This window comes from Podarcis bocagei (assembly GCF_964188305.1).
Source record: "Podarcis bocagei genome assembly, chromosome: 4".
NCBI classification, from domain to species: domain Eukaryota; kingdom Metazoa; phylum Chordata; class Lepidosauria; order Squamata; family Lacertidae; genus Podarcis; species Podarcis bocagei.
In genome coordinates, this window is record NC_138128.1 from 43,680,255 (window position 1) to 43,701,723 (window position 21,469).

The following is a 21,469-nucleotide window of genomic DNA, read 5'->3' on the forward strand; positions in this document are numbered from 1 at the left end:
GGTGCTACTCACCTCACTTTACCTGCCTGGGCCACGTGAAACAGGGCCACTAAGGTTTGGGCAGATAGATATCAGAGGAGGCAGATCTTTGGGGTATCCTGATCCCAAGCCCTTGAGGGCCTTATACATAAGAGTATCTCTCAATATCAGTATAGCCATGGGTATGTAAAAAGGCAGAGAGATGTGCTGTTGAGTGCCCATGTGTAAGTGTTGGGTGACACGCTGTCTGCTCCCCCACCCTTCTGGATTTGCTGCAGTGTGGGAAGGGAATATTGTTACTGGCTGACCATTAAGAGCCATTTCCATCAGGAAGAGAGCTGCTGAGTGACATGTGCCTTTTCTCCCCCGAAGGGCCAACATTCCTGGCATTTCGGGCTGAGCTGGAGGATGTGTACAAAGTCTACTGCCAGAACCACGACGAGGCCATTGCCCTTCTGGAGGCCTATGAGAAAGATGAGCGGGTCCAGAAGCATCTTCTGGAGTCCCTGGAGAGCCTCAGGTGAGAGGGCAGCTGCCCAGGCTCTTTTCTCACAATCCCACCCAACTGCTGTACTCTTGACACAGATGGATAATTTGGCCCTGATCCCCTCTCCTTCCCGGTTAGAGCAGAAGAAACTGCTTGTTTGTCACTGGACTCCACTGGTTTGTGCTGGGAACAGAATTTCAGATGCTGCCCAACCACTGAACATTTCCTCCAGACATGACCCTCAACCAAAATAGCGCAGAAGTCTGGAAGCTGTGGCCCTCCAGATGATATTGGTCTCCCAATTCCCAGCATGGTTCATGGTCAGGGATGTAGTCCAGCAACATCCTCAGCTTCCCATTCCCTCCAGGCTAGGAGTTTCCTAGCTTGAGTGCATCTAAGGCTGTTGCTTAGAAGGTGGAGATGGCAGAAACCGTTCTAATGCTTTTTCTTATTTTGTTTTTTTCCTGTCAGGAGTCTGTACACTGAATGGTAAGTGACCTTTTTATACCATCAGTCTGTTTCTTGCTGTTCCCCAGTTACGTTCTGTGCCTGATTTCTCTTTGCTGTCCATACCTACCCACAAAAAATGTACAGTATGAGTAAGGGTTTGGGTCAATCATTCAAATCTTTCTTACGGTCATACACCAGAATACAAGGGTTTGAGTATTTGTGCATCTCTGCCTGAGGCAGGAGCAAGGAACATGTCTGGGAATGGGGTTCTTACAGGAGTGGGAAGAGAGGGCTGTAAGAGATTATAAGGGGTTCAGACTGCTGTGACCATCTTGGCCTGCTCAGGATGGGGAAGAAACTGAGTGATATGGGGGGCAGGAATGCTACTGGGCTGGCTGGCTTTTAGGGAACAACTAGTCAACCATCCAGGTATTGTGAGTTCAGCTAGAAGAGGATGAAGAAGTGAGTGAGTTTGGGATGAATGAGATGAGCTGGTTTTATGTTGTCTGATGATATATAGTTTTTTGGGGGAGGAAGACGGGTGCGGCCTGTCTAGCCTCAGTATGTGTCCCAAGGTATTTATTAAATAAATGTGTAGGCTACCTTTCAAAATATGAATATCTTTTCAAGGCGGCATAGGCGATTTAGTAAAAACATTTTTAAACAAAGCATCTCACACGTGCATGCTTATGCCAAAGAGCAGTTGGAAGGTGGGGGTTGGTTTGCCTGGGGTGCAGTGTTTGCGGGGTGAGAGTGTGGGTGACAACATACGGGATCCTCTGTGCTAACTTCCCCACCCCTTTTCTCAGGGGCTGCACCAACTACATTGACCTGGGCTCCTTCCTGATCAAGCCCGTTCAGCGTGTGATGCGCTACCCGCTGCTGCTGATGGAGCTTCTGGGTGCCACACCTGAGTCTCATCCTGACCGTGCTCCCCTGGCAGCGGCTGTCCTTGCTGTCAAGGAGATCAACTGCAACATCAATGAGTCCAAAAGGCGAAAGGACCTGGGTGAGCTGTGGGGCAGGGGAGACAACGTGGGGAAAGGGGAGGAGCAGCACAAGCACCCGCTTGAGACAAGCGAGGAAGATGGAAAGCAGCCGAGCATCCCTGTGTGGAAGAGTTGGGTACCGTCTATGGAGACTGAGTGTACAGCAGGCTGGCTGTTGGGGGGGGGGGAGAGAGAGATTGAGAAAGGTGATGCGCCTCCTAGTGGCTGGTGGGAGTAATAGCAAAAGTCCATTTGGTTTAACCCAGTCATGCTTAGTTGGCAGGATGCATTATCCAGTTATTGCTCCGTTACAAAGAGTCAAATGTCGAAAGGCAAATGAGCCACTTACCTCTGGTGTTTGGAAGTGGTGGTGTACTGTGGGCTAGGAGTAAACTGACAGAGGATTGTGTCTAGGCTGAGAGGAAAACTCCCCAGGATGGCACAGTCCTTAATGGATCTTCTGTACTCTCAGGGGATTAGACCAGGTGACTTTTGTTGTCCCTCACCACACCCTGTTATTCCATGACTCTTGGGAGCTGACTCTCGCTTCCACCGCTCTCTTTCAGTGCTGAAGTACCGGAAGACTGATGACGACAGCCTCATTGAGAAGATCTCCAAGCTCAACTTCCATTCCATCATCAAGAAATCGAATCGCGTCAGCAGCCACCTCAAGCACCTCACAGGTTTTGCACCGCAGGTAAATGCTGACTCTGGCTACATGTCTATGGGGATCCATCACAAGCTCCACGGTACCTATCAAGTCTCCTCCTCCTTCCTGTTACAGCTCAAAGATGAGGCTTTTGAAGAGACCGAGAAGAACTTCCGAATGCAGGAGCGGCTGATTAAATCTTTCATCCGGGACCTTTCTCTCTACCTTCAGCATGTCCGGGTGAATAAACATATTTGTAGGGGATGGGACAGAACCTTGTAAAGAACTGGGGACTGAGGGGATGGAGTGACTAGCAAACTTGAGGGTCCTGCCTTGGCTAGCTTTGGGCAGAAGTTTCTGCGTCACAATCTTGGCTCTGGTTGTGGCCGGACTTGCAGGGGTTGCAAACTGCTTTAGCCCCGCTGACGTCTGTGTCTCTCTGCCCTCAGGAGTCCGCCTGTGTTAAAGTGACAGCAGCACTGAGTATGTGGGACCTGTGCATGGAGAAAGGCAGTGCTGAGTTGGAACAGTTCCAGAAGGTCCACCGTCTCATCAGCGACCAGCTCTTCTCTGATTTCGTGAGTGAGGTCTTTGCTTCCTTCCTGGGTCAGGTGTTTCCTCCTCCTTCTGGGCACAGAGTCAGTTGGCTGCAGAAACAGAAGGAAAAGAACTTTGGAAGAGGCTAGAAAAATATTTCAGGATGAGGGAAAGGCATAGCAGGAGGTGGGGAGGAGGAAGCCTTTCAGGGTCATGAAGCCATTGGTTGTTGGAGGAGAGCTTGTGGCAAGGAGCTGGGATAGAAGAGATATTGCAAAATGGGCTTTCTCCTGAAATACATATGGAGTGGTACTGGGCAGAGCAGGTGCCCTTCTGCCTTTGTTGACACTACAAACAAATGTGTATTGTCTTCCTCCTCCCAAGGAATTCTCTGCAGCAAGATAGAAAAAAAACCCTTGCTTCCCCTAGTACAGCTTGTACTGAAACTATAACGAAATAATGATTTGCTACAGAAACGTGTGGGGGAAAGAGCATGCTATTTTGGTGTCCTTGTGCCCCTTGCAGAAGGAGCGCACAGAGCGGCTGGTGTTCTCCCCTCTGAATCAGCTGCTGAACATGTTTGCCGGGCCTCACAAACTCGTGCAGAAACGGTTCGACAAGCTCCTGGACTTCCACACATGCACGGAGCGGGCCGAAAGGCTGAAGGACAAGCGGACCTTGGAAGAACTGCAGTCGGCTCGCAACAATTACGAGGCCTTGAACACGCAGCTGCTGGATGAGTTGCCCAAATTCCAGTGCTGCGCCAAGGAGCTCTTCACCAGCTGCCTGCGCGGCTACGCGGAGGCCCACTGTGACTTCGTGCACCTGGCCTTGCAGGAGCTGCAGCCTCTGCTCTCTGTAAGTGTGCAGGAGAGTCCAGGACCATGCAGGCTGCCCATCCTGATTGGAGACTAGCGAGGGTCAGAAGGAAAGAGCATATAGGGCTGCCTGATTTGCTGCCCCGTTGCATTTGCGCTGTATTTTCAACAAATGCACTCTCCAGTTGGCATGGAGGAGGAAAAGGCACACACTAGGTCAGCACAGTGCTCTTTAAAAGTTGCCTTCTGTGCTGGGATTTCATATTGGCTGTTGCTTTCTTTCTCTGGTGCCTTTGGACCTTCTATCCTCAAATCCCCTCTGCTAGTCCGATGGTTGTCAGTGACCGTTGTGCCTTATACAATCTCTGAATTCCCATGAGTTTATTCTTTGCCCCAGGCTGTGAATGCCACTGGGGGAAATGGCAACAGGAAGGCACTGTTGAGCAACGGAAGCTGCCTTTTATACTGAGTCAGACCTATCGGTCCATCTAGCTCAGTATTATCTATGTTGACTGGCAGTGGCCCTCAAGGGTTTTAGGCTGGAGCCCTTCTCAGCCCTACCTGGAGATGTTGAGGATTGAACCTGTGACCCTTTGCATCCAAAGCGTGTGCTCTGCCCCTGAGCTATAGCCCCTCTGAAATGGAAGGCTCCTTGGGACGACGGTCTTGACACAGGACATAACTGTTGATAATGGGCTCTATTAGTAAGGAAAAGAAGGCACCATGTCCTGGGGCTCTGGGTGTTCCCTGCCTGGAGCCTGGCTTCATAGTGGCCTGTCTCTTGTGCCTAGCCGGGCTCCCCATTTCCACTGTTCTGACAGCCCTGCCGCTCTCCTCTCTCCTAGCTGCTGCAGGTGGTTGGCAAAGAGGGCAATCTGGTTGCCATCTTCCAGGAAGAGCATAGCCGCGTCCTCCAGCAGCTGCAGGTCTTCACTTTCTTCCCCGAGAGCACCCCCGCTGCCAAAAAGCCCTTTGAGAGGAAAAGCCTGGAGCGCCAGTCAGCACGGAGGCAGCCGCTTCTGGGAATGGTGAGCAACTGTGGGGGCAACGATGGGCAGGGGACTCCTCATTCAACATGGCCACTGTCCAGTGGTGGGCGGCCTTGGCTTGAGGAACCAGGGCCGGGCATGGAGCACTGTGTATCACTGCATCGCCTTCCCCATCACTGTTTGTTTCTGTCGCTTCCCTTGCAGCCCAGCTACATGCTGCAGTCGGACGACCTCCGCGCTGCCTTGCTGTCTCGGTACCCCCCAGACAAGCTCTTCCAGGCTGAGCGCAACGTCAACGCCGCTCAAGAGTTGGACATTTCATTGCTGGAGGGTGACCTGGTGGGAGTCCTTAAGAAGAAGGACCCCATGGGCAGTCAGAACCGCTGGCTCATTGACAATGGAGGTGAGTGGAGGCCTCTCTTGGGCTCCAGGCAAACCATGGGACACCTCCTGTCCGGAGGAGCTTGTTCTGTATCTATTCTTTAATTTGTGTGGGTTCCACACTCCCACCCAATCTGGTGCTAAGTGCACTTATTTTAATTTCTAAAGGAACCACCTGTTCTTTCCAGATATCAATCAAAGTCATTCTGGTAGAGCTTCAAATTCCTCTTTTATTGACAGCTGCTTATCACTCTCACTGGTGGCCTCAGGAGCTGTATTTACTGCTAAGCAGGCTGCTGAGTCCCTACAGGCCCCAGTTCTTTTCCTTTCACATGGCTTTAAAATGCCACAAGTATTTTCCTTTTTATGCGCGCATAGCAGCAGTGCACATTCTCCACCTCCCCAGTTCAGTGTTGGTCCAGTGTCCACAATCTGGTGTTGGGAGACACCTTATGCAGCTGTTTCCCAGCACACTGGCCATGCCCTGTCTGTGCTTCTGATTTCCGACCTTCCCTCCACAGTGACCAAGGGCTTTGTGTACAGCTCCTTCCTGAAGCCATACAACCCACGATGCAGCCACTCAAATGTTTCTGTGGGCAGCCATTCCTCGAGTGAATCCGAGCACAGCGGCTCCTCCTCTCGTGGCAGCAGCACGCCAAGCAGCATAGTGAGCAACGCATCTGCAAACAGCCCTCAGAAACCTCCGCAGGACTCGGGCTTCCAAGGGGATTTAATGAGCTCCCTGCAGGCCCTTTCAGAGGTGGATGCTGCTGAACAACCTAAGACTGGTCCTGTAGACTCTGCTCAGCCACCCCGGGCCATTCCGGCATCTCGCCGATACAGTAACCCCGACCCACACAATGGGCTTCCGGCCCGGCCCAAGGCCAGGGCGACACCTTCGCTGGAGAATGGCAACTTGAGGCCGAGGACCAGCGAGTCTAAGGGGAACCAGGTGAGTGGGGAAGAGGCATATTTCTGTCTCTGTTCATGGGCCATTTCTAATTCGACTGGCTAGCTGGCACAACCAAGGCTTCCTCTGAAAATGAGCATACAGTGGTACCTCAGGTTAAGAACTTAATTTGTTCTGGAGGTCTGTTCTTTACCTGAAACTGTTCTTAACCTGAAGCACCACTTTAGCTAATGGGGCCTTCCACTGCCGCCGTGCGATTTCTGTTCTCATCCTGAAGCAAAGTTCTTAACCCAAGGTACTATTTCTGGGTTAGCGGAGTCTGTAACCTGAAGCGTATGTAAACTGAAGGACCACTGTATTGGAAGCCCAGAGTGAGTTCTGTTCCATCTAATTCAGTACAGCTAATTCTTGGGACTTTATATATTCATATTGTATGGGCTAAGATATTTTTAGCCCGCTTTTCAAGTTGACAACAAAATTCCCAAAGCAGGTGCTCTCAGTGTAAAAAAAAAGGGGGGGGGAGGAACAGCCTGGGACTTGTTCTGTGGGGCTTTGAATGGTGCAGCATGTTTCTTCCTACTTTTCCACTGACCTCCTCCCCGTTCTTTCTACTTTGAGGTCTACTATGCTGTTTACACTTTTACGGGCCGGAACTCAAATGAACTGAGTGTCACCGCCAATCAGAGACTAAGGATTCTGCAGTTCGAAGACATCACGGGGAACCAGGAGTGGTGGTTGGCAGAGGCACATGGGAAGAGGGGCTACGTGCCGTCCAGCTACATTCGGAAGACTGAGTACACGTGAAGGATGTTTGTCTGGAGTTGCCAGAAACTGCTGCCTTAATCGCTGTTGGAACCAGGCTGAAGAGGGAGGCCTTGTGCTCTCCATCCCCTTCCCCTATGGTTTCAATTGGATACATTTTGGGGGAGCCAAACCAGGTTTCCCGTGAAGTTGAATGAAGTGCTTCCACAGGCTTCTGCTGGTTTACCCTAATGAGACTGAACCTCTCTGTGCCTGGTCCTGAGGGGCCGTGCCCCTCGCCTCAAGCATTGCCGTGTGGAGTTTATTCCCCCTTGAAGTAGGTGTTTAGTCTCCTTTGACTAACAAGTTTCAGACTAGCGGCTGATTATGCAACTGTGAGGCATCTGGCAAATGGTAACCCAGGGGGCTGGGTGTGCCCTGTCAGATCAGTCTAAGGATCCATCTTACCTGCTTCCCAGTAACCATCCTCACGCTTCTAGGAGCCCACTAGCAGAGCCTGCAGGCAATGGCCCCCCATTTGTCCCCCAGCAATTGGTATGCAAAAGTCTGCGCTGTCTCTGAACTTAGATGTTCCATTAAGCTGTCATGGCATGAAACAGTTGCAAGACGGAAGATCCACTACAGGCTGGCCTCTTGTTCAGTGGTGGATCTAATACAAAGACAGGTTGCAATTTTGTTTTCCTACAGACTGCAATGTTGTATGCAAGGGTGCTGGAGATTAGCTACTGAAAACGAGAGCGCTTCCTTTCTCTCAGTGTTACTTGGCATTGGCTGTTGCAAAGTGCATAAGGGCTCCTTCACGCAGCTTCAGGTGGGGTCTGGTGGCACACCTTGGATGCTGCTGCTCTGTGTGTGTGTGTGTGTGTGTGTGTGTGTGTGTGTGTGTGTACATACTGCTAGGACCACCTTGCCCCAAGTCAGAGTTTTTTTCTGGGGGGGGGGTATTCCTGCTCCAAGATAAAAGAGCAGAGAATAACAGCTGCATTGTGCCTCCTGAGCTGCTGTTTTGTAAATAAAAACTTTTTCTGACGTACCTTGAATGATTCATGCACAGCCCCCCCCTTTTGCGTTACCCCTTCTCCTTGTGACAGCAAGCAGCGTCCCTCAACTCGAGCACACAAACACCAAGATTGTCAGGAACAATTAAAGATTATGATGGTCCAGGGATGAATGGTAACAGTACTGGCAAAAATGGGAGATTGACCTATAAGAGTAAGAGCCACTTATGCCCAACTTTCCTTTGTGCCAAGGAAAATCCTTCTGGAATATTGGGAAGGGTGGGAACACCCAATAGCAAGAAAAGCAAACTTGTATTTTCATACTTTGCTTCTCCAGTGCCTGCTGCATCTGGGGGAAGTCTAGGGCCAGGAACATGCAAGAAACGTTTGTCCCGCTTCAGTGATTATTGTCCGTTTTATTGTATTTTAAATACAGCGTAAGATGCCTCAGGAACTTTGGTCAGTAGACAGGGTATGAAAACTTTTTTAAAAAAACCCAGTGCACCCCACATTTGAAACACCTTGTGACAGCAAATTTAAAAGAAGGGTACAGAGACTTCACTGTTTGGGACAAGATTCCCAAATAGTTATTAGTCAGCACCTTTCCAGCACTTCTCCGTGTACTAAGTGTTGTGAAGGTCTAATTTGTCACCTAAATCCTCTCTCCACCCCACCTCCAGATGAAGGTGTGAAACCCCATGCAAGGAGGAGGAAACAAAAGCTGCCAGTATCCCCAAAGAAACATGAATCTGGAAGGTGATGAGTTTTGGGGGCAGGGGGGCAATAAACGGAACCAGTTAAGACTAAACACCACCAGCTTGTTTTTGCCTACTTCATAGCACGGAGAATTGTATGGGAACTTCTGCGCTGTGTCTTGAAACAAAGGAGGAGTGGTAGAGCTTCCGTTGATCTTCTCTATCTTGGAGGGCGATAGTAAAAGTGCACCCCTTCTGCAGAACCATGGCTGGCTTATAGGCAGTGCTTGAGTTCGGGGCCAAGAAAATATCAGGTAGCTGTCTGTGAAGATACAAGCTGGTTGAGTGCAGCGTGCCCAGAAACTGTATGATGATACAATCTGTGCTTCAGGCATAATATCACTGCTGGTACAGACAGTGTTGGCACCCAGTCAAAGGTAAAAGTCCAGGAAAAGCTACCACAGGGATGCGTGAAGCTGGCCTTGGTCTTGCTGCCCTTGCCTCTACATGGCAGTGTTCTGGCTTCCTACAATTCCAGCATCCTTGGCCATTGCTGCAAAGATGCTTTGCTGTTTAAGCAGATGATCAGGGCTGTCAAACTCCACAATCCTTCCCGCCTGAAGCACCATCACCCTGGAGTGGAGAGAGAGACATTTGAGATTGAGCACAAGCACACCCATATCTAGTTGCACACAGCTCCTAGCACCTTCCAGGTTAGCAATCAGAAACTAAGTGGTGTCAATCTGTATGGCACCAAAAGAAAAGTTGACACCAGCAACTCTAAAACTGACCCCGCCATCTACATTTCTGAGGAAAAGAAGTGGAAACTGCAACAGGGTGACTCCAGAGGAGGGAGTTTCCGGAATGGAAAAGGGAAAGTGGCCAGAGGGTAGAGGGAAGGATAAGAATCCCTTCAACTGATCTGGGTAAATAATTATTGGCATTGATGGTCAACCTGGCTTGCGTGGTGGGGTTGAACGTATTCCATCCCTTAATGATTCACCACTTCACTAAAAAATATGGGAGTCACTGAGCTAATAATGCATCCAATATTTTATACAGCAATTTCTGTGTTCAATTGCTCACCCTGAAAGGTCATCATCCTATCACAGGAACTTTTGTTTTGCTGAGTTGAGTGGGAAGCACAGGCTCAACCATTGTCCCAAAAGGTTGGGCTGATGAAGCCATTGCAGCTCCAAAGGCTTCTCTGTTTTGTTATATTCTCCTTTGGAAGTATTGGTTACTGTAAAGCAGATTTAATGAGGTCATCGCTTTCCTTCCAGATCTGCTTTGTAGCAACTTACGGCCCAGTCTTGGATGCCAAATGTTGTTAAAAGGTTTCTAGAAATCCATTGTTCTTGTTGTTTATGTGCTTGCAGCTAAAAGCCAACCTGAGAAGGGATTTGCTTTCCCAGGAAAAAATTGACCTGCACAGCATTTACTGTGCTTTTCAAGCATTTGTTTAATGCAGGCTTAGGAAAACAACAGGCTTATTTTCTAAAGTTATATTTCACTGCGCTGCATGCTGAGTTATTTCTCTTGTTTGACTATCAGAGAAAACCATTTGTATGCAGTAGGCCTCCGAATACAAGTTGCTGGAAACCACGGTTGGAGAGAGTGCTGTTGGGCTGAGATCATGCTTATGGGTTGTGGGCCAACAGGCACCTGGTTGGCCACTGTACTGGACTAGGTGGGCCCCCTTTGGCCTCATTCAGTAGGTTCTTCCTATGCTCATTAACCTTCTGCTTGAAAGCTTTTCACTCATGGACTTCAAATATTGGCTTTCTTCTGGATTGTGTGTCAACGTATGTAAGGATATTTAGTACAGGCCACAAACTATCTGGATTTAGATTTCCAAATGCGTTGTCAGTTCTAGGAGCACCCAGTGGAAGTTTTAGTGGGATGATTACTGAATGACAGTTTACTCCATGCAATTCCACTGTTGCTGTAGGTCAGTGTTTCCAGCTATTTTTCGGACTACAACTCCCATCATCCATGACCACTGGTCCTGGTAGCTAGGAATGATGGGAATTGTAGTCCAAAACCCAAGTTTGGGAAACAAGTGCTGCAGGCGCTTCATCTATTGTGGGCCGAGGGAACCTTTTCTGCTTTTTTTTTTGTGAGACCATGAAGCCCTGAACCATTACAGCTGTGTATGATGAGAGAACGCCACTCCAAATCACGCCAGATTTCACACAGCATGCCCACAACCCCACAAACTGTACCTGTGGCTGTCCATAATGGTGTGCAACCGATGGGCAATGGTGAGCACAGTACAGTCTGCAAACTCGCTCCGGATTGTCTCTTGGATCAGGTAGTCAGTCTCCATATCCACAGCTGCCGTGGCCTCATCCAGAATCAGGATTTTGGATTTACGGAGGAGGGCCCGTGCCAGACAGACAAGTTGCCTTTGCCCCACACTGTGGAAACAAGATCAGCCCATCACTAGCTAAATGGATGCAGCTGCCTGCAAGGGTCTAGTGTAAGTACCATCACAGCCCATGCTCTCCCAACAGTCTCCCAACTCTCAGGATGGGAGCACCGCACAGCAGCCCGTATTACCCTTCCTGTACCTCAGGTTGTCTCCTGCTTCGCTCACTAGATGGGACAGTCCTTCAGGCAGGCTGTGTACATAAGACTTCAAGTGTGCCAGCTCCAGAGCATGCCAGACTTCTTCATCCGAGTGCTGGTCAAATGGGTCCAGGTTCATGCGCAAGCTCCCCGAGAAAAGAACAGGATCCTGTAGGTGCAGGCATGAGAGGCTTAAGGCAGGTACGGCTGGAAGCAGCAGCATGGCTAGGCTGAACCAAAGTGGTGTTCTTCCTTTCAGCCACACCCAATTGCTGAACAGTGAGCTACAGTATGGACAGGGTGAAGTAGGCAAGGTTCTTCAGCATCCCATCTCTGGGATCCAAAAGCTACGGTTTAAGCCAGCATGGATGGTCTTCCACTAGGGATGATCTTGGTCTGCAGCCATATATGCTTTGGGGGTGTAGAACATTCACGATGGGCCCTACAAATTACCCCCTTCTATTCATGCCCCCTTGTTCCACTGTGTTACAAAATAGGAGGTGGTATTTGCCATCTCATCAATATAGCAGTGGAGGACACAGGTCTAATAAGGCCTGCTAGACCGTTTTGTCCAAACCATGTGCACCTGATGTCATATATGACCTCAGCTGAGAGGCAAGTAAAGACAGACTGGGTCAAAAAGTGGTTTGCAGTGCATGGCACTTTGAAGCCCTAATTATCACCTGCTTCTTAAAGCTAAAGGGACCCCTGACCGTTGGGTCCAGTCATGACCGACTCTGGGGTTGTGGCGCTCATCTCGCTTTATTGGCTGAGGGAGCCGGCGTACAGCTTCCGGGTCATGTGGCCAGCATGACTAAGCCGCTTCTGCCGAACCAGAGCAGCGCACGGAAATGCTGTTTATCTTCCCGCTGGAGCGGTACCTATTTATCTACTTGCACTTTGATGTGCTTTCGAACTGCTAGGTTGGCAGGAGCAGGGACCGAGCAATGGGAGCTCACCCTGTCGCAGGGATTCGAACCACCGACCTTCTGATCAGCAAGTCCTAGGCTCTGTGGTTTAACCCACAGCGCCACCCGCATCCCCATCTGCTGCTTAGGGGGCTGTAAAAGATTACTGAGGGTTTTAAAGCACCACGCACATCATGCATGCCCCTGAATAGTTTAATTTCAAACCATGTGGGCAAAAACTGGCCACCTGATGTCGTCCATGTGGAATAACATCATGGGAAGCCCTCCACCATGGGAATCAGCAGCGTCAATGCAATAAGAGAGGACACCCCACACAGAACTTGGCATTGGTACTCCACTCCCTCCAAGCAACCAAAGCCTGGCCTCAGCTCCTTCAAGCCAGGTTTACTGGATGTCTCACCTGTGGGATGATGGTGATGTTCCGGCGCAGATCATGAAGTCCAAGCGTTGCTATGTCGAGCCCATCAATCAGGATTTTGCCTCCAGCTGCCTCCAGGATGCGAAAGAGGCAGTTGGTGAGCGAGGATTTCCCAGCCCCCGTTCGGCCCACGACACCAATCTGAAGCAAGAGCATCCAAACCGCTTTTATTTCTCTGTTATCCTTTCCTGGTTCATTCATCCAACTAGACAGGATGTTGCATTTCTGCTCCGGTTCCTGTCAGACAGGTCTGTGTTGGCTATGAACTTTGAGCTAAGAGAATTATTCTTGGAAGTTGAGCAACCTAATGGTTTTCAGGTCCATGGGATGCAGGCTCAGCAAATAAAGGACAGTATCTGTTATGTTGTAAATAAGAGCTTTCCTCCACATGTGACTCCTTTTTTCTCCCAAGGTGTGCTGCTCCCCTTCTCAGCAGCCTCAACCAGCTGTTTATCTCCCCCCAGTGCCTCACCTTCTCTCTGCTCTGGATCTCACACTTGATCCCATCGAGAACCAGCTCCAGCCCAGGCCGATACCGCACTTGATAGTCTATAAATCTTATCTCTCCATTGTTGGGCCAGCCAGAAGGTGGTCTCTGGGCTGTTACCCATGGTGCCTGCAGGAGAAAGAACGGGCATCACACAAGATATATTTGAATCATTGGGACCTCTCCCACAGCACAGCAATCTTGCAAACCCCATCCCACACCGCCACAGCTCCCCATACCTCATTTTCCACATGTGTGTATTCATGCACTCTCTCCACAGCCACAATGTTGGTCTCCAGCTCCGAAGTCATCCGCACCAGCCAGTTCAATGTTTGGGTGATCTGCATGGCAGTGGAACTATCATTAAAACCGCCCTGGTCCTCCAGCCCTTCCCCTTCCCTGCCCCATACTTAAGAGAGCCCATTGCATCCCATTTGGCCACATCTACAGACACACGGAAGAAAGGCGCAGGAGCATGTCTTCTTATGAGAATCCCTTTTTAAAGGCAGAGAGGCCTTCTCTCACACTCCCATCATCATTACTACTATTTATTAATTAAATTGATATCCTGCCCTTCCTACTGAAGGAATCCAGGGCAGCAAACACACAAGTGATAATTAAAACATCTAAAAACAAATTCCAATACAGATGCAGACTGGGAAAGGTCTCTATTGAAAGACTTCGTTGAAAGAGATAGGCAACAGAGATGGTGCCCATCAAATATTTAACAGGAGAAAATTCCAAAGCGTAGTTGTCATAACAAGAAAGGCTGGGTTCCTATATTGTGTGGAATAGACCTGATAAGACCATCTGCAGGAGGCTCTTACCTGCGAAGTGCAGTGATCACTGATGGGGTACATAAGGGGTGAGATTGTATTTTAGGTATCCTGATCCCAATCGGTCTATACCAGCACCTTGAACTTAACCTGGCACCTAGCTATGTAATGAGTAGCTCTTGGGCTTCATGACAATAGGTTCTCCCAAACTCCATCCCTAATCCACTTTATTTTCAACACCTGATGGTTTATGAAAACAGATAAAAAATAAATTGCAAGAAAACCCCCAAATTAGGCACTGGATCCCTAGCTTGTGTATCAATGCACCTTACAACCAGTATAGCCATTATTCTGGCCGCTTTTGGCCTCAGTCACTTACATTGAGAGCTGAGGAGACAGAAAGTCCCACAATGCCACTGTCCAAAGTATCCTTAGCAAAGACTGCCAGTAGCGCTGCAAAGAAAACCACCAGGTTCCCCACAAATTCTAGGCGCACAGCCAGCCACCTGTAAGGAGGAACAAATGCGGAAGGGAAAGGTGAGTGCTCCATCAGTACTGCAACCTGCAACATCGCAAATCCAGCCATTGCCATTGAGCAGAAGAGGCGTTCCTGCTTTCACTTCAGAGTCAAATTTTAGCAATTGGCATCTGGCAGTGATGCCTAAGCACAGCCTCCTGATCTCCCAAATGCTCAGCCTGTACCAGCCCACTTAGAGTCATGTGAGAAAGGAAGGCATGTTACTTTGAAGTAACCTGGATAAGCTGCACACCTAGAGAGGCTCCACCAGGCCAACAGAAAACTGTACAGTACTTTGCTTTAGGCTTTGTAGTAACACCCAAACTAAAAAAGTACACCTGCTGGTGTTGGCTGAGGACTGGTGGTCCCTTTTTGAGGACTGGGGGCACCTTTTCAGCTTGGGGGCCACATTTCCCTCTGGGCAAAGTTGCAAGGGCCACATGCTAGTGGTGCACAGGGGCAGAGGCAAAGGTGGCCAGAACTATGGGTATAAAATTTACCTTTGTTCGGCAGGCTAGTTTCTAGACACACTCCTACACCCCAACACCCATCCTCCATCCAGAGAACCAAAGGCATGGCCAGAGTTCAAGGACACATTCTAGCCAGGCAAACACCATTCAGGGTCTGAAATGGAGTGAGGGAGGGGTGTGGCCTGGGGAGAGGTCTGAGGCACAGAAAGAGTCCCAAAGGGCTGGATTTGGCCCCACAGCCTGAAGTTCCCAACTCCATGAGAGAATAGGCCAAAACCTTCCACATCACAGTCCCACCTGTTGGAAACGATCCAAGAGTACACAGACTTCTGGTTGATGTCCACAAGCTCCTCGTTGTGTTTCAGGAAGCGTTCCTGGTGCCCGTAGGCCCGGATGACAGAGAGGCCCGACACTGTTTCGCTGAAGTGGGAATAGATGGGAGACCGGGTGACTGAGTCCAAACGCCGCAGCTGGCGGGAGGTGGCCACATAGAACCGCTAGGAGGAGAGAGATGCACTAGTGATAGTCACAAGAAAAGCAGAGACCTCCTAGCCTTACCATTATCCCTCACTCCTAAAACCATTGCAGCAGACCCTCCAAGTGTCCCTATTTTCCAGGGTCAGTCCCGTATTTACAGAAGCCATCCCAGTTTCTGATTTGATTCCAGAATGTCCCACTTTTCCTTAGGACGTCCCTATTTTCATCAGAGAAATGTTGGAGGGTATGGTATGCAACCCATCCCTGAGCCAAAGAGATAAAGTAACTATACAACCTTTAGAAGATATCTGAAGGTAGCCCTGTATAGGGAAGTTTTTTAATGTTTATTTTTTAAAAGTTTTTTTAAATGTTCCAAGCAACATATGGGGCAATCCAGTCAGATGGGCAGGGTATATATAAAATAATAATAAAATTACTATTATTATTACAATTACTATTATTATTATTATTGAAAAGGATGTCCCTATTTCCATTGGATAAATGTTGACAGGTATGTTGCAGCTGTTAGTTAATATTTTGCCAATGGGAGACTAGGACTATGCCATTCTACAGTTTCAGAGGTGTTTGGTGAGTCTGCCTTCTGAGAGGAAATGCTAAATCAATTCTGGGACTCAAGTTTTGCTTTATTATACCCAAGCATCAGTTTTCCAATGGTGTTAGCCATAATCTGCTGTTCACTAGTAAGCCCATGCCAGGAGAGCTTTAGAAAGGTTTGATGGAGTCATTGTTTCTGGTGTACTTTAAGAACACGGATTTCGGAGGGCTGGCATCTGCAGTGACTTACAGCGCCTGTTTGTAAGAGCATTAAATGCAAAGAAGCCCATTTGGGAAATGAAACCTATCTGATGGTATTACATTGGCAGTTTTTACAGCATTCAAAAATAATTAATACAGGGAGGAAGTCAACATAGCAGCTATGGAAATTGTTCCATCAGTGCAAGAATTTCAGCTTGCCAGACAAAATGTCCGCCTCTCCTCCTCTGTGTGCTATTCTGGGGGTTCTCCTGATCCCAACAGAGCCAGTTTTGGGCAGTGGAGAGAGGCAAAAGTCCCATTGCACTAGTGGAAGTCCTTGCATAGGGTTCTACTAGTGGGACTCATTAGTTGAATCCTGCCCACAGTTGGGTATTTTAGAAGGAAGAGGTATGCAGCGCCTATGAAACAAGAAGCAGTTAAAAGAAAACAGTTTGCACTGCTGCAAGCTGAAAGGTGTGTTCTATTCTGCACTTGGTCTTGTGGTCGCTCTCTTCTTTCAGCTGGCAAGAGCATACCTCCTTCCAGTCACTGACATTCTGGATAGCAATATAGCACTTCCCTGGTCATCACAGAACTAAGGGTTTGACCAAGTCTCTCTCAGAGCAGACCCACTGAAATTAATGAACCCAAGTTAGTAATGTCCATTAACTTCAGTGGTAATGAATAGCAAAGCACGTAGGTATTGGAGCTGAAGCTCCAGGGCTCAAGAAACAGTTCTGAATGGATGCAACTTGGCAAATAAAAGGAACGTCTGCTTCCAAAGAGGCTGGGCCCCAACTCACCTGAAGAAAGTAGTATATGATACCCAGAGGCAGCATGACAATTGCAAAATAAGGTGTGGCCAGACAGATTATAAACAGAGTGCTGAAAATCCCCAACAAGCAGTTAATCCAGGAGCGAAATGACATGGGAATGCTCTCGTCCACAGTGAAAATGTCCTGCAGGGGGCAGAGAGGAGGGAGTTGACATAAAAATGAGAGTTGGTAGCATCATGCTGTACAGCCTAGATTCATGAGTGGCCAGTTATGAACGAGAGTGGTTCAAAACCAAGCTGGAAACAAAGGTTTCACTTTTAGGTCTATCACTCTCACTTACATTTATTTCTGCCATTATGATTATGATTATTATTACTACATTATTTCACACAATCACTTTATGCAATGCTCACACACACTTTTTATGTTTTAATAGTATTTTATGATCTGTATTATTATTATTATTATTATTTTTTTATATATATATATATATATATATATATATATATATATATATATATATATATGCTTTCGTAGATTTTCACGGGTACAGGAATGCAGGTTTTGGTGTCTTCGGGTGTCTTCCCGTGTAAGAGTTGGGGTGTCTAGGCGACGTTTCGACGAGGTCTCACTCGTCATCTTCAGGCTGGTGCTTTCGGCTTCTTGTTACTGGAACAGAGCAGGATCTCAGTGTTTGAGTTCCTATAAATACTGTTGAGGGGGTGTGGTGTATAGCCTCCAACGTTCTGGGCAGAGAGGAAGTTCCCAGGTTAGTGTGCCTTTTCTTCTTTTGTTCATTAATTACTTGAGGGATATCTTGAGAGATTTCTTGAGTGATATTCTGAGTACCATTTAGGAGGGTCATTAGGTGTGAATTAGTTGCTAAAGCTTTCGTGTCTTGACCTCTTGAGCTTGTGAAGAGTTTTTGCTTCTGGGTGGTTTGCTGGAGCAGAGGATGTTGGTGACTTCAAGTCTGATTTTATTGGCTTCATCTGGGTTGATTTTGGTTAGGCTAGCTTCGACTCCGCATATGATGTTTTCCGTGGGGATGCGTCTCGGGGCGACTGCAAAGTTGAAACCTTTGGAGAGTACTTTGGTTTCAGTTGAGGTGAGGATCCTGTCTGATATGTTAAGTAATTAATGAACAAAAGAAGAAAAGGCACACTAACCTGGGAACTTCCTCTCTGCCCAGAACGTTGGAGGCTATACACCACACCCCCTCAACAGTATTTATAGGAACTCAAACACTGAGATCCTGCTCTGTTCCAGTAACAAGAAGCCGAAAGCACCAGCCTGAAGATGACGAGTGAGACCTCGTCGAAACGTCGCCTAGACACCCCAACTCTTACACGGGAAGACACCCGAAGACACCAAAACCTGCATTCCTGTACCCGTGAAAATCTACGAAAGCAAATATCTCACCTCTACGGGGAGGAAACCTTCCAGCTGACAAGAACCTACGAGAAACTAGAAATCCGAAGAGCCACCATCTTATGTGATCTCTTGTTCCTACGCAACTGCCGAGACAACAACTTAATTCCCACATGCTTCCAACTTAAATTCCACTCTAAAACCCCAGCTACCGAAAGGATCCTGAAACGAACTGAACTATCCCTAATCAGAAACGAACTACATAGGAAAAGATACCTACTAAACCAAACCAACAAAGATCTGCTCACTCTTCACCTCAAACTCTGTAACAAAATCCACCCTGCACTCTGGGACAAATGCAAACAACTAGCCGTTTGGAGAGCTGAAACTGAGTCCTCACATAAGACAGACACACACACCAACAAACTCCACAAACTAGAGAAACGCCAGAAGCCCAGCCACCCTCCACAACAACCCATGAAACAAACAGTACATAACATATCAGACAGGATCCTCACCTCAACTGAAACCAAAGTACTCTCCAAAGGTTTCAACTTTGCAGTCGCCCCGAGACGCATCCCCACGGAAAACATCATATGCGGAGTCGAAGCTAGCCTAACCAAAATCAACCCAGATGAAGCCAATAAAATCAGACTTGAAGTCACCAACATCCTCTGCTCCAGCAAACCACCCAGAAGCAATTTACACAAAGAAGAACAGAAAGCACTCACCAACCTGAGGAAAGACAACAACATAATCATTCTCCCAGCAGACAAAGGTAATGCCACTGTTGTGATGAACACATCGGACTACCAAGCAAAACTATCAAATCTACTCCAAGACCCTACCTACCAACCTATAAAAACAGATCCCACCACCTATCTGGAAAAAACCACCAAATCCAAAATAAAAGCCTCTCCTATCAGTGAAGAAATCCAGCTAAGAATCATCCCCAGAGAAAAATCATCCAGATGCCCCAAACTCTACGGTCTCCCCAAGATACACAAAGAAGGAACACCACTCAGACCAATAGTCAGCTCCATAGGCTCACCTCTACAAAATCTCGCTAAATTTCTCGCTAAGCAACTTCAGCCCTATGCAGAATCTATCGCTTCACACGTTACAAACTCCTTCCAGTTCATAGAAACAATAAAGAAGCAAAACCTACATCCCGATGACCTACTTGTGAGCTTCGATGTTGTATCTCTCTTCACACAAGTGCCCATTAATGAAGCCTTGACAGCCATTCAAAACAAATACAATCCCCCCGAATACATCCTGGACCTGACCAACCACTGCCTAACCAACACGTACTTCATCCACAATGGACAAAGATACAAACAGATAGAAGGAGCACCTATGGGATCACCCCTCTCACCGGTCATCGCAAATCTGTACATGGAACACTTTGAAACCAATGCTTTAGACAAGTCAGAACACAAACCCAAACTTTGGCTCAGATATGTTGACGACACCTTTGTAATTTGGCCACACGGGAAAGAAAAACTAGATAGCTTCCTCACACATCTCAACAACCTACACCCCAAAATACAATTCACTATGGAAATAGAAGCCAACAACCAACTTCCCTTCCTTGACGTCCTAATCTACAAAAAACCTGATGGCTCCCTAGGACACACTATCTACCGGAAAAAAACACACACCAACCGCTACTTACATGCACAATCACACCACCACCCTGCACAAATAAACTCCGTAGCCAAGACTCTCATCTCCAGAACCAAACGCCTGGCTGACAAAGACCACTTGACAACTGAGTTACAGAATCTCTCAAATGTGTTAATCGCCAACGGATACCAGCAAAACAGGGTTACGAAACTAATCCAAAAAGAAACACCCCCCAAAAACCAAGACACAGAAGAAAACAATGGCATGGCCCTCCTTCCTTATATCAAGGGCACTACAGATAAAATTAGCAAAATCCTCCATAAACACAATATCAAAACAGCCTTTTGCACCAACCAAAAAATAGCCAATATCCTCAGAAACCCCAAAGATAAAATCCAGTTAGAAAACCAAGGGGTCTATGAAATACCCTGCAAAGTCTGCCCAGCCACGTACATTGGACAAACAAACAGACGAATAAATGCACGTATCGCAGAACACAAGAATGCCGTCAAAAAAGAAGAAAAAACTTCCTCACTTTACCAACACATGAAAGAAACAGGACACGAAATTAATTTTGCAGATTCCAAATTGCTCTTTAACATGGAACATCACCACAAGAGAATAATCATGGAAGCCATCGAGATAGAGAAACACCCTCACAACATGAACAAGCGTGACGACACGTCCCGCCTGCCAGACATCTGGAAATTAGCCCTCCCCACAAAAACCGACACCAGAACCAGAGGCACACAGAACGCCATCTCCAATCAACCACACCAGACCCAAACCCAGACCCTCTCCACAGATAAATTACAGACACCATCCAGTAGCCAAACCATAGTGGCACCTCCGGATGCTGCACCCCCCTGCAATCCCTACACAGATCTGGCTGGCACAGGGCACAAAACCACAGCTCGCCCCTATACACGAAGCCAAGCCAGAGCACAACTAAGTGCAGTACAGCCATCTTCTCAGAAAAACTCTTCACAAGCTCAAGAGGTCAAGACACGAAAGCTTTAGCAACTAATTCACACCTAATGACCCTCCTAAATGGTACTCAGAATATCACTCAAGAAATCTCTCAAGATATCCCTCAAGTAATTAATGAACAAAAGAAGAAAAGGCACACTAACCTGGGAACTTCCTCTCTGCCCAGAACGTTGGAGGCTATACACCACACCCCCTCAACAGTATTTATAGGAACTCAAACACTGAGATCCTGCTCTGTTCCAGTAACAAGAAGCCGAAAGCACCAGCCTGAAGATGACGAGTGAGACCTCGTCGAAACGTCACCTAGACACCCCAACTCTTACACGGGAAGACACCCGAAGACACCAAAACCTGCATATATATATATATATATATATATAATTAAATTTTTTACCAACAACCAAAACACAGTGAAATCCCCCAGGTGGTTGATACATTGGGTATACATAATCAATAATAACATATTCAAATCAACCATATGTACAATTTTATATACGTTAACACTCCTCCATCCACAAGGTTTCTTTAACTTTTAACATTTTAATTGCCCCAAATTGTTCAAACCTACCCAAATAATTCAATATCTTCTCAAACCAATCCTCCTCTTTCTCACTGACCTTAAACCCTTTCATTCTGTGTATCTTCACAGTTATGATCT

General features: G+C 47.6%; 2 protein-coding genes across 3 annotated transcripts in view; one reads left to right on the forward strand and one right to left on the reverse strand.

Annotated features, from left to right (window-relative positions):
• DNMBP (dynamin binding protein) overlaps positions 1 to 7,980 on the forward strand; it is a 50,976-nt gene extending 42,996 nt beyond the window's left edge. For both annotated transcript variants that reach the window (XM_081191101.1, XM_081191102.1), the window contains 11 exons: positions 352 to 499; positions 938 to 955; positions 1,726 to 1,925; positions 2,472 to 2,602; positions 2,690 to 2,794; positions 3,004 to 3,132; positions 3,617 to 3,949; positions 4,755 to 4,937; positions 5,103 to 5,301; positions 5,801 to 6,231; positions 6,808 to 7,980. In XM_081191101.1, coding sequence (XP_081047227.1) covers positions 352 to 499; positions 938 to 955; positions 1,726 to 1,925; positions 2,472 to 2,602; positions 2,690 to 2,794; positions 3,004 to 3,132; positions 3,617 to 3,949; positions 4,755 to 4,937; positions 5,103 to 5,301; positions 5,801 to 6,231; positions 6,808 to 6,993 — 2,063 coding nt within the window. In that variant the 3' untranslated portion in view covers positions 6,994 to 7,980. The remainder of the gene's footprint in view (positions 1 to 351; positions 500 to 937; positions 956 to 1,725; positions 1,926 to 2,471; positions 2,603 to 2,689; positions 2,795 to 3,003; positions 3,133 to 3,616; positions 3,950 to 4,754; positions 4,938 to 5,102; positions 5,302 to 5,800; positions 6,232 to 6,807) is intronic.
• A 365-nt stretch (positions 7,981 to 8,345) lies between these two features.
• Positions 8,346 to 21,469, reverse strand: part of ABCC2 (ATP binding cassette subfamily C member 2) — a 37,974-nt gene continuing 24,850 nt past the window's right edge. The window contains exons 24-32 of the mRNA XM_081191098.1: positions 16,849 to 17,004; positions 15,110 to 15,309; positions 14,205 to 14,331; positions 13,289 to 13,390; positions 13,035 to 13,178; positions 12,545 to 12,703; positions 11,218 to 11,384; positions 10,870 to 11,064; positions 8,346 to 9,277 (exon numbers count right to left, since the gene is read on the reverse strand). Coding sequence (XP_081047224.1) covers positions 9,148 to 9,277; positions 10,870 to 11,064; positions 11,218 to 11,384; positions 12,545 to 12,703; positions 13,035 to 13,178; positions 13,289 to 13,390; positions 14,205 to 14,331; positions 15,110 to 15,309; positions 16,849 to 17,004 — 1,380 coding nt within the window. The 3' untranslated portion in view covers positions 8,346 to 9,147. The remainder of the gene's footprint in view (positions 9,278 to 10,869; positions 11,065 to 11,217; positions 11,385 to 12,544; positions 12,704 to 13,034; positions 13,179 to 13,288; positions 13,391 to 14,204; positions 14,332 to 15,109; positions 15,310 to 16,848; positions 17,005 to 21,469) is intronic.